Raw genomic sequence first — 16,321 nt, 5'->3', positions numbered from 1 at the left:
TTTTTACAGAAATCTTTAATTTATGGTTCAAAATAAAGATCACAGACGGAGTAGAATGATAATCATTTTGAACGATAAATTAAAGATTTCTGTAAAAATTTAAAACAGTAAATGCCAAAAAAATCTTGGCCATCTTTTCTGATATACTCAATCAATTATGACTATTTTACAATTTAAAAAATTGAAAACTGTGCATATATTTTAACTGCGTAAAACAATAATTTCAAGTGTTATGGAAGGGAGATAAGTGAGATCAAGAGAGGTGTAGGCTATAAAGCGGTGGTTTATACTTTTAAGCCCAGTGAAGCGGGCGGGTATCAAGCTAGTATATTATATGACTGTGGTAATAGTAAATACGGAATATATTGAAATTGAACGTTACGATGAAATTGTACATTTTAGGTACATAATATCACGTTTACATCGAAGTTATCGAAGTGTGACAAGTATTACTAAATAACTAATATTTACTATGATAAAAATTTCATATAAGCTTTTAATATAATTCGGTTTTTTTTTCTTCCAAAAAAAAAAAAAAAATACAAACCTCATATGACAAAAATCACCCCTTTATAAACAGGAAAGAATATAATTTTATCTACGGAATTTTTTTTTCTAGTGTAGGTACTTACAAAAGAATATAAACTTCAATGAGTAAGTACGAAAGAAGGCATTCGACCGAAAATGTGATAACGCTTACATCAAGCATTCACTGAAACTTAGTACTTATTAGTATAAGTACTGGGTAGTAATCAACAGTACTTATTAGTATATGCACAAATTTTGTAGAAATGCCAAATGTGCAAGTTTTTCCATTGAAATATTTACAGGTGTTTAGCATAGTCAATTACGTTATCGTAGTCTATTTCTACCATCTCTATTCTAGAATAAAAATCCCACAATTATGACATTTTCTTCTCTTATTTCAGAGATGTTTGCCGTTACTATTATAAGACCCCTCCACTGGAAACTAGGCTCTAACCTACTCTGAAAAAAATGATTGTTTACAGCCCACATTCCATTCTAAGCATTAAGTACATGATTCAATGACAAAATAATTGATTTGCAATTCAATTTAATTATTATTATTATGTTTATTTTATTTATTTTATATAATTTAATTAGGTTCAACTGAATATTGAAAGAAATTCAATTTGTCAACTTAGTGCAGTTAATGAGTGTCAAATCATGGGCGACAAATTAAGTTTTTTGATAATGAACCGATTTTGATCTAATATGGCTCATTTTGTTCGTAATTGCATTTAGAAAAAGCTCCATATATTAGTTTGTGACCATCTCCTGCTCCTCTTTTCGGGAACTAGACTTTTATCTCCAGAGGTTCCGAAACGTATTTAAAACAAGTGAAAACAAACAAGTGACTGAGCGAATTGTTGAAATACCATGCATAGTCAGTGTTGATTTCTTTATCCCATAACACATACATACATGTGACACATACATAACTGATATTCAAGTAAAGTACATACCATAAAATTTCCGCCTAATGTTTCAAACAAAACTTGTTTATTTTTTTATAAGGAACATTTTTTACATTTAAACTTTTGTTCTATCTCTAACGGTTTACAAGATGGGTCCTACGGACCCCAGACCCAATTGACCTGTGATGCTCATTTACGAACTCGACCTTACTTTTTACGTCTTGATACGCTGTAAAAATTTTAGCTCGATATCTTTTTTCGTTTTTGAGTTATCGTGCCCACAGACGGACAACCGGAAATGGACTAATTAGGTGATTCTATGAACACCTATATCCAAATTTTATGCGTAGCATCAATATTTTTAAGCGTTACAAACTTTGGACTAAACTTAGTATACCTTGCATATTACATATATGCATGGTATAAAAACTAATGAGGATGAAAATAACATTCTGGGAGCATTTGGAGTCGCTGATCCAATATGATCCTGAAAAAATAAATAAATTGTAAATTCAAAATGGCGGCCAAAAAGTTCAGTTTTTAGCCGAATTTCAGTTTTTAGCAATCCCTATTTTGACCCTTGATAACATAAAACACGGTTAAAATAAATATATTAAGAAAATGATGATTCCCAGTAAGTTTTCGAAGTCACTGAATACAAATCTAAATCTTAAATGTTTGAAAACCCACAATAGTGGTCGGAAAATTTTAGTCGAAATTACCTATTTTTGCCGATATTACAAAAAAAAAATTACGAAGTGAATATATCACAAGAATAATGCTATCTGGGGGGTTTCCGTGATCGCTGGATACAAAAATGAAAATGTTTAATACCAACAAAAATTAAAAAATATAAAAATTCAAAATATCAGCCAGAAAATTCGATTTTTAGGTATAAGTCCCCTATCGGCTCATGATGAGAATCAGTATTTTTTAATTTCAGTGCCAAAATTATTCAATTTTATGTTTTTGGTTTGCTAAAAATATGTTTTTTGACAACAAATTGAATTTTCCAGCCACCAGACAGATTCGTATTCAGCGACTTCGAAAACTCCCAGAATAATAATATTTTCGTCATATATCTGTTTAAATTTAGTAGCGGAAAATTTCAGCCATTTTGAACTTTTTCTTTTTTTTTTATGGCAAGATTCGAATTCAACGGCCCCAAAAGTCCCCAAATTGGAATTTTCATTCAGATTTATTATTTTAATACGTTTCGGGAACCCTGAGGCATAAAGGTCGAATTCCCGAAAAAAGAAGTGGGTTTAATAAAAATTAAAAAATGGTCTCGAGATGGCAAATAAATTAAACGATATTGAACCATACAAAACTGAAACGGCTTTATGATCAGTTTTACCAATAAAAGACTGTAAAATCTTTTTTTTTTTTGAGTAATGATTGAGAAATACCGGAGACGTCTATGAATGTCTATTATCGTATAGTTTTTTAGTGACCTTATACCCAGTTTGTCGATTCAGAACACTCGAAATTTTTATAACCGACACTAGCCTCGAAACTCAACATAGAAAGTACATGTATATATACACTAACAAATTATTCTCTTTTTTAATTCCAGATACCACTGATGAAGAGATCAATGGAAACCATCACACCAGTAGCCTAGTAATGGTTCTGTTCATCTATATTATTAGTTATTAAGAAGACAATGTTCAAATATTTAATATATTTATTAATAATATGGAATATTTACACTGCCATTTTATGTACCAGAAATATAAATAAACATAATGTGAAACAAGCAAATAATCATAAAAACATTTCAACATTATTAAATAATTTATTACGTGGTTATGATAATAGTGTTAGACCTGATTTTGGAGGTACGTATTTACACTTATTGCGTTACTTCTTACGAATATACTGTTGGAGGGGGGCGTCTTGGTTGGGGGTAGAGAAGTGTGCGATTTTGAAAACGATGTAAACCCGTCAGCACTAGCACATTTTGCTAACGCTCGATATAGAACATGAATAACTTTTATTTTTTAAATGCTAAATGTGGATAAAAAGTTCTATCTTCATATAATTTTATATATTTTTTAATTACGAAATTTTCATTTTTTTAAATATATTTTTTGATATAGGTCTTTCAGAAATAGTGAGAATTTCTCTCATCACGACAGTAAACATAGAATATTATGCATAGATAACGAGAGGGATATGCTAGTCTGTAAGTGAATGCGATATGATGAATAAGGTAGAAGGCTGCCAGTTAGTTCCTATGTGTCCTGGTCACAGTCATATGTCATAATCATATGATGCATTGCGATTTTGTATAATGTAAACAATATATAGCCAATGATATAGATGAGAAAAGGACACATAAGAACTGTCAGTTTTCTCTCTCATTCATCATATCGCAAATTTTGGGCAATGGCGTTCTCTATGTATAATATTCTATGAGAGTAAAGGTGTAAGCAAAAATTACTAACTTTTCGAGTCTGTTCGTATACTTTCATTAGTTGAATATAAGTCGTACTCAGTAAATTAAAAAAACTTGTGATAGAAATATGGTGAAATTAGTTAAAATGAATTAAATTTTTTAGATTTTTTTTTCTGCTCTAATATTTTTACACACAAACATCAATAACCACGTAATCAAACTACTTTTTTAAGCTAGTGCAAAGTAAAAATTTTATATAAAATTATATATAGGTTATGATTGACAAACTTAAAGAATATTTAACGCGCGAAATATTTCTCTCATGTGCAGAACCTCTCATCGCGTGACTAAAGATTACAGAACGGTTGACGCGAGTGCTAACGGGTTAAACACAAGTACATCAATTTTCTAAATTATCGGCTTGCCTCCTTTTTTATTTACTTTTTCCACGTAGTTCACTTGTAATAGTACAAGAGCCGAACTAAGGTAAAAAATTAACAAATATCCCCGTAATGGTTTGCCTAAAAAAAAAATGGTCTAATAAACTACTCCTAAACTTCTAAAACCTGAAAACGTCATCTTTTTATCGTTATTTAGCGGAAAATCATATGCTTTTTACATTCGAATAGACCAAAAGTCGTCAGCTTTGCCAGTTAGCGAAAAATTCAAAAAAATTGTACTCTTAGTATTTTTACTAAAGGTAGTGTTGACCACATTTTCCTAAATAACCCATTGCAGGGATATTGGTTAACCTTTTATATTTCATAAATAATAACTTTCATTCGGTAAGCAGGTGGGCGAAGATTGATCTTAATTCTGTTATTAGATTATAAATGACCACGTACAAAGTTAATAGGAATTGGCTTCCAGCTAAATTGTTTGAATTTTTTATATGTTGAAGTTCTAATCCTTCTGAATAAATGTCTCAACGGGCACAAAGAAAAATAATGAACAGTTATTAAAAGAAAAATATTAACATAGTTATTAATTTTTTGCCTGATAAGGTAATATCTTTTATTTCAACGAATTCTTAAAAAACCAGGTTTGACATCCACCAGGTCAGTGCGTTTACCACCTTGGATGCTTTCTGGCTAACTATTCGAAGATGTTCGTCGAACCGAAGCTTCGCGTCGATCTGGACGCCCAGGTAACTCAGCGACTTTTGAGATTCAATCTCGCAATCTCCGATGGAAAGGGTGATGGACTCCCTTATTCTTCGGCCGGTTACCAAGACGACTTCTGTCTTGTGGTCGGCCAGTTGCAGCCCAACGGATGTCAGCCACTGTGGTATGCAGGACACTGCTCTGTTTGCCTTGAATGTGACCTCTTCCAGGTACTTGCCGACTACTACCACTGCCACGTCGTCGGCAAAGCCTACTGATGTACAGTCTTCAGGAATCGTCAGGTTCAGCACGGCATCGTACATGATATTCCACAGGAGGGGATCAAGAACCGAACCCTGGCGAACACCGCCGGTGACGTTGTACGACCGTATTCCCGTTTCATATGAAAGGACACGGTTCGCATCAATCGAAGAGCGTTTTATTTTATTTCTTAGCGCCTGTTGTCCAACTTCTTCCGGAGATCGCCTCCCTGGCGATACCAACGACCTTTTCCACGGCATCGACTGTGGATCTGGCTTTGCGGAAACTGTACTGGTTTTCTGAGAGCCCCTGGTCACTGTCACTGTTGACCGCTATGCGATTGGGTATGATCCTTTCCAATTCTTTGCCGGCCGTATCACGGAGGCAAATTGGGCGATAGGATGAGGGCTCATCCGTTGGTTTGTCGCCCATTGGCAATAGGGCCATGTTCTGTCGCTTCCAGCAGGCAGGAAAGTTACCTTCTACGATGCAAGCATTGGAGACAGAGAGAAAGATGCCTGGTCTCCTTCTGATAGCGTCTTTAAGAGCTATGTTGGGAATAGCATCTGGACCGGAAGCTTTCGTGTCTCCGATCTTCTGGATAGCCTTCTGTAGCTCTTCATTTGTCACAAGTGGCACTTCCTGGATGTCGGGATCAGTCGGGATAGCCGTAGCCATATGATCGCTGATTGTCTAGTTAACAAGGTCCTCACTATCCTCTCTAGGAACTCCGAGTTCGATGGCATCCCGGAGCCTCGTCCTCGCAGCTTGGCCATGACCAACTTGTATGGTCGTCCCCAGGTGTCTTGATGGACTTCGCGTTGCAGTGACTTCTCACACTGCAGTTTACTCTCCTTGATGGCCTTGCCTAGGTTTCTGCGAGCCTCAGCATATCGATCCCTCAGTTCAGCGTAGGATGATCGGCCTCGAACTCTCTGGGCCCGTCTTCTAGAGCGAAGGCATACTCTTCCAAGATCCGCGATCTCGTCGTTCCACCAATATGTTGGTCTTCTGCTGTTGTTTGCTCGCCTCGTCATCGATGCATCATATGCTCTGGTCAGGATAGCCATCAAGTGCGTGACCTTGGTATCAGATAAACCTTCTGGCACGTTGACACCTTCCAACATCTCTTCGAACATCCCCAGATCGAAAGATCGTGGATTCCATGTGTTCCTCCGTGAGTCACGCCGGTTTCTCTGCGCACGAGTGTTTGCCACCTCAAAGATGATGGCCTGATGGTCGCTGTGCATGTAGTGGTCACTGACCTTCCACGATACGACACGTGGTACCAGGCTCTCACTTCCAAACGACACGTCGATAACTGAATTATAAAAGTTCTTCGAGAATGTTGGAGTCGATCCTTTGTTCATAATGACCAGATCCAGTGTGGAGAAATTGTCCAGGACGCCGGATCCTCTCTGGTTGGTCACTCTTCTGGCCCAGTCAGTGGCCCAGGCATTGAGGTCACCAGCTATGATTGCTGGTCTTCTTCCTCGCAGTTTTTCTACTATCTCGTCCAGCAGACGCAGAAATTCAGCGTGGGAGCCACTCGGCCTGACGTATACACTGCAGATATATGTGTCCGATACCTTAGCCCACACGAATCCTTCTCGCTCTGTTGCTTGGATCTCCTGGACAAAGAGGCCCTTGCGGAACCAGAGAGCGGCCTTGCCAGAGCTATCTCGCAGCCATGATCTCATTCCTTGGATGTCTCGGTACTGCTCACAGAGAATCGCGAGCTCATCTTTTATTCCGATTAGACTCTCTTACGGCCCGTTGGTAGGCGGGGCAAGAGTAAGTGCCTGTTTTGTGGGGCTCCTTCACTAGATGCACCTGTACAACTTCTCTGTACAGGCCTTGGCGGTATGGGTCTCACTACCGCATCTAAAGCACTTCTTTGAACGATCTGGGCCTTGGCAGGACCGTGCCAGGTGACCAAAATCCAAGCACTTGTAGCACCGCGGGATGACGTCTTTTTCTCTTGCTCTGCTGTACACCCAACCTACTCTCAGTTTCCCTTTCAGCAGGATGGCTTTTTCACGGCACTCACGTCCACCGTCTCTGATTTATTTATTTATTTACGGGTAATACCCAGTTACAAAAATTTTTTTTTTAATATAATAGTTACTAAAATTATAAACAATATGATGGCTTTAACAGCGTAGAATAATAAAATAACACAAATGAAGGTAATAGCACAAATGAAGGTATTAAAATTTTGAAAAAAGAAATAAAATAAATATAATAGTAACAATAACAATAACAACAACAATAATAAAATAACATCAATAATAACAATTTAAAAAAAAAAAATATTAGTTTTTTTTTTTCTAAAACTTGAATTAAAAACAAGAATAAACTTCATTAAAAAGATTAAATGCTATTAAGGTAACTTTTAATTTGTGGCAGTGAGTTATGAAATATGTCTATGTGATGAGAAAGCAAATTTGCATTGCTTACTGATCTAGGCAGACTTGAAAATTTGTGATAATCTGTTTGTAATAATTTATTAGAAAAAGATATCTTTTGCCTTGTTTGAATCTGTGGAATGTGGAAGGATATAAAGGAAAGAAGGGGAGGACAATCAATAATATTGTGGAGCAGTTTGTGGATAAAGATGATGTCCGTTGACAATCTTCTGGAGGATAGTGTTTTTAGACCGGTGAGTTCAAGGAGGGAATCATAGGGTGTATCATTAAATAAACCGTTTCACGGTACCAAACCATACGTAAAAAGCGCTTTTGCACATTTTCGACAGCATCAATAAGTGTTTTGTGATATTGGCTCCAGACAATAACTCCATATTCAAGTAAAGGGCGGACCATAGATTTGTAAAGGAAGATTAAGGGATATGTGGAAGAAAAGCGAAGAGTACTTCTGTTTATAAAACCTAGGGTTTGGTTAGCTTTTATAACTACGGTTATAAAAACTAAATCATGGTTGAAAATAATTCCTAAATCTTTTATTGATTGCTCTCTGCCTAAGGGTATAGTCTGTAATTTGTATTCATAAAATAATGGAGCGTTAGTTTTATAAAATGATACGACTTTGCACTTATTTATATTGAGAGACATATTATTGATATGACACCACTTTTCAATCACACTGAGTGCATTTCGAAGATTTAAGCTTTAAGGCATTGGTATTTTCTATTTTAGTACATACTTTAAGGTCGTCAGCAAAAAGCGCAGCATTAACAGATGGAAGGAAAGAGATAATATCATTTATGAAGATTTTAAAAAGAAATGGACCGAGAAGAGACCCCTGTGGTACTCCACAAGGAACCGAATATTTTTTTTTGAGATTGCTGAAGATAATTTGACTGATTGTGATCTGCCACTTTAGTATGATAAAAACCAGTTTAAAAGGGAACCATGTATACCCTTACGAGCAAGTTTGTTTGTAAGAATGTGATGATCAACTAAATCAAATGCTTTTGAGAAATCTAGGTAAATGGTGTCAACTTGTTTCTGAGAGACAAAAGCCTCTACTACATATTGTTGAAATATTAATTAATTTGTACATGTTGAGCGACCTGAGTGAAAACCTTGTTGCTCAAAAATAATCTCAGCGTCAATAATTTGCTGAATTTTGCTTAATACCAATGCCTCAAGTATTTTTGCGATAGTGGGCTGAATACATATAGGTCTATAGCTAGTAACATCAGATTTGTCGCCCGATTTATAAATAGGTTTTACGTAACTATATTTAAGAATGGTAGGAAAGACACCAAGAGTTAGGGAATTATTAAACAGGACAGTCAGGATAGGAGCAAGGGAGGAGGCACGAGACTTCAACAAAACTGGAGGAATATTGTCAGGACCAGGACTTTCATCAGATTTTTTTAAAGTAGTAACATAATTCCAAAAATTATTGATTGACTCAGAACTGCACAAAGAAGATTTGATATCACTAATGTTTGAAGAATAACATTTTTTAGTTAACTCCTTACACTGACTTCGCAACACTTTGAATTGGAAATAGTCACTGAAAAGATGAGACTCTTTGTACACTTTATGGGCAATCTTTTTCTTTTTTTACCATAGTGATTAGTTCTTTTGAAAACCAACGTGGGAACGAAGAATTGAAGATTTTTTTAAATGGCGTGTGTTTAGATATAAATAGTTTTAACACATTATAAAACTCATCGAAAGCAGTGTCCACACTAGATATACCAAATAAACTACTCCAGTCATATTCGGAAATATCTTTGGATAGGGATGTATAATCACAGTTATTGAAGTCGTAGACTGTATTAGATTGGTTTACAGAAGCAGTATCACAGTTGTAAGTATAAGTAAACTCCAACGATGGGTGGTAGCCTTCAGTCTTGAAAATTGGATCATTAGCTTCGTTCACTTCTATATTTTTTCTAGTATTCATAGAAAATACTAGACCTAAGAATTTATTATTGCTGTTCCTTATGTTATTTATTTGAAACATCTGAACGTATGTGTACGTATCAAAAATAGATCTTCCTGCTTTAGGAAGTAATTCGGCGGAAAAGTCCATGTCATGCACATATGACCACACAGTGGAGGGTATGTTGAAATCACCAACAATAAACGCATCATGTATCCGATGTCTTAAGAATAGTTCCTCAACGACTGTGCAATGATCTTGGTATAACTCGAAACTAGAAGCCGGTGGTATATAGACTGCACCGACAATAACATGAATAGAAGCCACGGAGATAATAATGAATAGATGCTTAACATTGTTTTTAGAAATTGATAATTCAAAAGAATTAATATTTTTGTTTACACCAATAAGTACTCCGCCACCACTCTTTTTACAGCTAGTAATACAGTCTCTGTCTTTTCTCTAAACCTTATAATTATTAAGATCGAGTTCTTCAGTATTGATTGCACTTGTCAAATTAGTTTCACTCAATATATATATATATATCATATACACTGGTACTAAGATTTTCGCGCAGTAAGTTTAGTTTAGTTTTAATTCTATTGCAATTTTGATACCTGTAACTGGGTGAAAGTTAGTTTTTTTTGTGCACTATGCGAGGATGCCCTTGATTGAAATATTTGATCGTCAAATCAGTTTCACCTTTTTTAATTCTATCTTCTAGTTCAGCTCTTAACCTATTTAAAAGTTCTCTTTCCATTAATATTAATATTTTTATACCATGTATATATGAAATATACATAGTATATTAAGTTTCGTCCCAAGTTTGTAACGCTTAAAAATATTGATGCTACGAACAAAATTTTGGTATAGGTGTTCATAGAATCATCTAATTAATCCATTTCCGATTGTCCGTCCGTCCGTCCGTCCGTCTGTGGACACGATAACTCAAAAACGAAAAAAGATATCGATCTGAAATTTTTACAGCGTACTCAGGACGTAAAAAGTGAGGTCAAGTTCGTAAATGAGCATCATAGGTCAATTGGGTCTCGGGTCCGTAGGACCCATCTTGTAAACCGTTAGAGATAGAACAAAAGTTTAAATGTAAAAAATGTTACTTGTAATGTAAAAAATGTTAAAATTTTTGTTTGAAACATTTTTTTGTAAACATCACTGTTTACCCACGAGGGCGTTAATTAGGTGCAAATTTTATAGTATGTATTAATATAGGAATATCAAAGTGAATATCTTTTGTTATTTACGTGACGTCAAAAAAACAAACGACTGCGCATCAACACTTGCGCATTATATGAGAATATCAGTTAAACATGTCAGATATGTACGTATGTGAAATGTGGCAGAGTTATCAACACTGCCAATACATGGTATTTCAACAATTAACTCAGTCAATTGTTTGTTTTCACTTGTTAAAATTAGGTTTATCAAAAAGTTTTGATCTATGTCTAAAACCCTGTGAAGCATACTTCTTTTGCTCAAAAATAACTTTAAGTGGTCTAATCTTATTGATAATAGGTTTACCCAAGCGAAACATTGTTATGATAGATGATATTAGAACGCCAATTAAATTGACTATACTTTCAATATGATTTTCATCGAACTTTTTCCTATCTTCACTTATGTCCGACATACACTCCGGCACATTAAAAAATATTAAAAAGTCTTTCTTTCTTGTCTTTCTTCCATTTCAGTACTTATTTTATCTTGAAAGAACAAATCCATATTTTCAGCACCAGAACAAGAAGATAAATTTACATTTTTTTCTTGTTTCAATTCCATGAGGAGTCTTTTAAGGCTTGGTAAATCTTTAAGGCCGATATTGCAGTCATTGCAGAGAAACTTTAAGGTGCGATTTTTAAGGAGCATGCATTTTGCTTCAGTGACAGTCAGACCAGCACAAGTGACATGAACATAGCTTGCACAGCCGTCACAGCTATAAATTTTGTTTTCCTTATTTAAATCTTCATTAGAGATTAATAATTGACAATTGCAGCACTTTTGTTCAATGGCCATATTTGCAAAAACAGAAATATAAAATTTAAAACTTTTGATTTCCGGAGGTAGACTTCAACCATTGACTTTATAAACAAAAACACAAAGTACAGACACGTTAACCAATTGAGCCACTGAGCCTCTATATAAACTATTCCAATATAAAGACTATGATTGTTTATCAGAACAAAGATTGTTTGTTTCTACCTTTTGTTCTTCAATGTCGGCTAATTGTTTTTAATGTCACTGAGAATAATTTACTTTATTAAAAAAAAAAAAATAAGAGAGAACCACAATTTTTAAGTAGCGATACAAAATCACGAAACTAAATTCACTATCACTAACAAATTTATTAATAAACAATAATTAACAATAATCACTATCAATACACAATAATTTAAAATTTAATTTGTTTATTCAAACACCATTCATCACACCATTTTTCAAGAGTTATAAGTTTTGATTCTTCGATCTGCGACTTGATGGCTTCGCAGATGTCCTCAGCCGCCGTCAGTTCTCTAGGTCCTTCAATTCGATGGCCATCATGTCTATCCGACTGATGACTTCTGCCGTGTCCTGGAGTTTCCTCTCGACTGTTGAGCGTAATTCACTCATTTTGCCGTGTGCCTTCTTGTCTAGAACCAGCACCAGGTTTTTCTTCGTGTCTTTGTAGACCTTGGTTACGCTATTTCCAAGTTCCTTCAGTTCTGAGTCATTTTTCAGCGACTTAAGGATGTCAGCGTAGGAGTTACCCTCCTTGGCCTTCACAACTAAAGTGTCGGGCCGTGTTGGTCTCGCTGTTTTGCGCTGACGAGTCTTCGGATTTTTCTGCTCCTTTGTTTTTTGGACGCAGTTTTGGTGGTCTGGGGCGTGCCTTCCCCTTGCCGCTTCAGTTCTTTGCCCTTTTGTCTCCTCGCCTTCTTGAATTCCTTCGAGGTCAGGCGGAAATCGTCCGTCACAGGGGACTCTGTGAGCAGTCTCTTACTCTTCCGAGACTCTTCTGTACGCTTGGGCTGAGTCTCTGCTTCCTGGTGGGTTAGTAACGATAAGCCTCCTCGGGGTGCCAATCGTTGTTCCACCCTTCGGTAGGGTTGGTTAATTATATTAACGTATCACTATTTCGCGCTAAAAATTCACCACATCTATCTGAGAACACTTAGGTTTTTAAGATGAATATAGCGTTAATATACGTTAACTGTCGAAATCCTCTGAGCCGTTTTGAAGATACGAGATAAGAAAGAAATTTACAAACAAATATACAAACATACAAACAAAATATGCGCAAGAACATAACCACTCTTTAACAGTCGGGTAAAAATACATAAAATACATAATAACTCCAAAACTGTTCATTATTTTTCTTTATGCCCATTTATTCAAAAAGCTTGGAACAATGTCATTTCCCATAGAACTTATGCGTCATACTTTTTACTAATTTTAGTCAATACTGAACTGAATTTAAAACGAGAGTTTGAGTTATTTTTCTCACAGATTTTTTTTAAGACACAAAGAGGTTTTTACAATTCCAAGTCATTCTTAAAGAAGAAATAATTATTATCATTCGAATAAAGAAGGCTTTTAGAAATAATTATAATTTGAAAAGTATTTAGAAAACACAATCATTTATCACATTTATAAAGGCTCTCAATGGCGTTTCTATAATTTAATACACCTATTCTAGAACATCCTTGTGGAAAAAAATCTATTCTAGAACTCAAAATACTTAGTTTGAAATTCAGAAAAAGTAAAAGTGAATGTGTAAAAGTTATGTGAAGTACAACTATTTCTGAAAAAGTCTAAAAAACACTGGAAAAGTCTGAAAACATTAAGTATTAGATTGAGACTTTTTCGGAATAATTATTCAGATTACTAAACTTTCAAAAAACTTAAAGGGGCAAAATAAGACTTTTTCCAAATGTCTCATCTTTCGCAAAGATTTAAAAAGACTTTTGAATATTAAAAGGGTGTCCTTAAAAATACTTTTTCTGAAATTTTCAAATTTTATAATGTTATCGATCCAATTTGGACTTCAAGAAACCATACATAAGGAACTGTAATGGCGGTTGAGGTAAACATTATCTTAGAACATATAATAAAATGGCAAAAAAGGGAATTTCTTCCATGAACTAAAGTTATGAATGATATAAATTAGAGTATATGTTCTATGATATTTTGTTTGTTTATATCATTCTTCAATCGGCTTTACAGTGCTCTATCTATGGTATCATAAAGGCTGAATTGAATCGATAATTTTTTAAATCTTGAAAATTTAAGAAAAAGTGTTTTTAAGGACACTCTTTTAAGATTCAAAAGCCTCTTTAAATCTTTAAAAAAGATCAGAAATTAGGAAAAAATATCTTATCTGTCGTTAAATGATTGATTAATAATTTAATGTTTTCAGACTTTTTCAGAAATAGTTTTATTTCACATATGTTTTTCTGAATTACAAAGTATTCTGAGTTCCAGAAGAAATTTATTTCCACAAGAGCAGATATAATATCAAAGCATAATATAAATGAGTTTATTATATATTTATGGCCTTAAAGATGAATAAATGTTAGCAGTTACAATAAAGGTTGCCCAATAGTCTTCGTTGACACTTAGATTTAAAGGTAGTCAAAAACGATAATTCTCAATTCAAAATTACTATATAATACGCCTGGCGGTTTTAGAGTTATACGAGATACGTAGGATATAACTCTAAACTTTGAAATTACGTACGCACAGATAGACGTCACGCAGAAACAGGTCAAAATGAATTCAGGGAAAATAATTAAGGAAGGGATTCCTTAAAAAGGATATTTCCATTGAAAACTTCACTTCTATCGCGTTTAAGTTAATGCCATAAAGCCTCTAGATCCAGGACAAATACATAAACTTTATAAATTAAGAGATACACAAAGAAAGAAAATAAAAAGTTTTGGGGTTGTTTCGCGTTTTAGCTACTAATACAGTAATATTTCAATCAGTAGCTATGCTTTTTTATTGTAACCATGGAAACACTATTAAATCATATAAAACTAATAAAAACAACATATGAAAAATTCAGGCATTTTAGCTGGGAGCCAAGTTCTACAAGATTTGTTTGTGGTCATTTGATGTTGGTGTTTAAAATAAGATTATACTATGAACTATGATAAAAATATGAAACATCTATGGTACCCTTTAAAAACAACATTATTTATTCTATTTGTGTTGAATTCATAAATCATCAAGCATTTTTCTCACCTCCTCCCATAAATAGAATAATAGATTATACCTAATGTGATAAATTAATCAAAATTAATCATCATTTGATTAGAGAAACATCAACATTTTAAAATGAATAGTTTAACAATAATATTTTTTAAATATTGCAAGTGAATAGACTTGTTTTATTTTATGTTGGACATTACAAACGAAGAGAGTAAATAATATTACATATGTAGTATATATGTATTATTATTTATTTTCTTTGTTTGTAAGGTTCAACATAAAATAAACCAACTCAACAGTGACCATAGAAAATCGAATAATATTAAAATTATGACGATAAACCGTGAAAATTTCGCACTCTTTTTTTTTGGCTCTATGCTGTGTCTTTTTAAACCCTCAATCCATTGTTTTCTTACGATGTGAAATTTTGAAGATGTAAATAATACCTATTTAATCATTTCCCTTGTATTTAATGAAATTTTCTGCATTAAAAAAATAGATAAAATTAGCATAACAAAATTAAATACAAAATCATGGTAATAAAGAAAAAAGTGTTGCATCTTTTCGTACCAAGCCACCCAGGGGGATGCTCAACCCTCTTTTTTAAGGGGTTGTTGGAGGTTTTCATCAGTTTTTTACAAATTAAAAAAAAGTATGCTTCAAATTAAGAAAAAATTTCAAATAAAAGCTCCAGCTGATTTAATAGGGCTCATTTTTCGACTTTTTAGCTTCAAAATTGACCGAGATATGCCAATTTTCAAATGGTGCAATTTTTGCTAATTTAATCAAATGAAAAAGTATTTATCTTGTACACCTTCAGAGAAAGAACAAAATTTAAGCGTAAAAGTTATTACAACAACAACAATAGGCGCTACAGCCCGACGTGGGCCTTGGCCTCCTTCACAATGCGCTTCCATACGTTGCGGTCCTGGGTCTTGGTTCCCCATCCAGTGACTTGCATTGTCCTCAAATCATCCAGCACCTGGTCCATCCATCTGAGCCTGGAGAGGAGGCTCTTCCTGGTAGCATAGATCTTGGCGTTAAGTATCTTCTTCGGCATCCTGGCGTCTTCCATTCTCTGGACGTGCCCAAACCAACGGAGTCTTGATTTGATTTGAGTCCGGGATTTGATAAACTTAACAATATCTTTACCGTCCAGGATTTCTAATATCTCCCTGTTGTTCCGGATACGCCATTCTGTCTCATTGATTTGTACCGCTACATAGATTCTTCTGATTATTTTCCGTACGAACCTTCTTATCTTCTCCTGATCTTCTGTCCAGTGTCCAGTTTTCGCTCCCATAGGTTATTACTGGTCGAACCAAAGTCTTGTATATTTTGAACTTTGTCTTTCTTATAATCAGCTTGCTTTTCAAGAGCTTAACATTTGCAAAGTATGCTGGATTGCCTCTCTGGAGTCTTTCTTTTATCACTGTGCTAGTTTTTCCTTCGTTATTTACCTGCTTTCCGAGATAGGTGAATGAAGAGACTCCTTTAAATATCACATTTTCAATCTGAAGGTCTTAGACTTTCCTCCGATCGGGTGCGGC

The 16,321-nt window shown here is 34.6% G+C and overlaps 1 protein-coding gene across 1 annotated transcript in view; it reads left to right on the top strand.

Annotated features, from left to right (window-relative positions):
- The first annotated feature begins 3,105 nt into the window (after nucleotides 1-3,105).
- LOC123293113 (gamma-aminobutyric acid receptor alpha-like) overlaps nucleotides 3,106-16,321 on the top strand; it is a 66,085-nt gene continuing 52,869 nt past the window's right edge. The window contains exon 1 of the mRNA XM_044873828.1: nucleotides 3,106-3,280. Within this exon, the coding sequence (XP_044729763.1) occupies nucleotides 3,106-3,280 (175 nt within the window). The remainder of the gene's footprint in view (nucleotides 3,281-16,321) is intronic.

Source organism: Chrysoperla carnea, chromosome 2 (assembly GCF_905475395.1).
Source record: "Chrysoperla carnea chromosome 2, inChrCarn1.1, whole genome shotgun sequence".
Classification (NCBI taxonomy): domain Eukaryota; kingdom Metazoa; phylum Arthropoda; class Insecta; order Neuroptera; family Chrysopidae; genus Chrysoperla; species Chrysoperla carnea.
The sequence above is the reverse complement of the archived record's forward strand: the minus strand, read 5'-3'. Positions and strand labels throughout refer to the sequence as shown.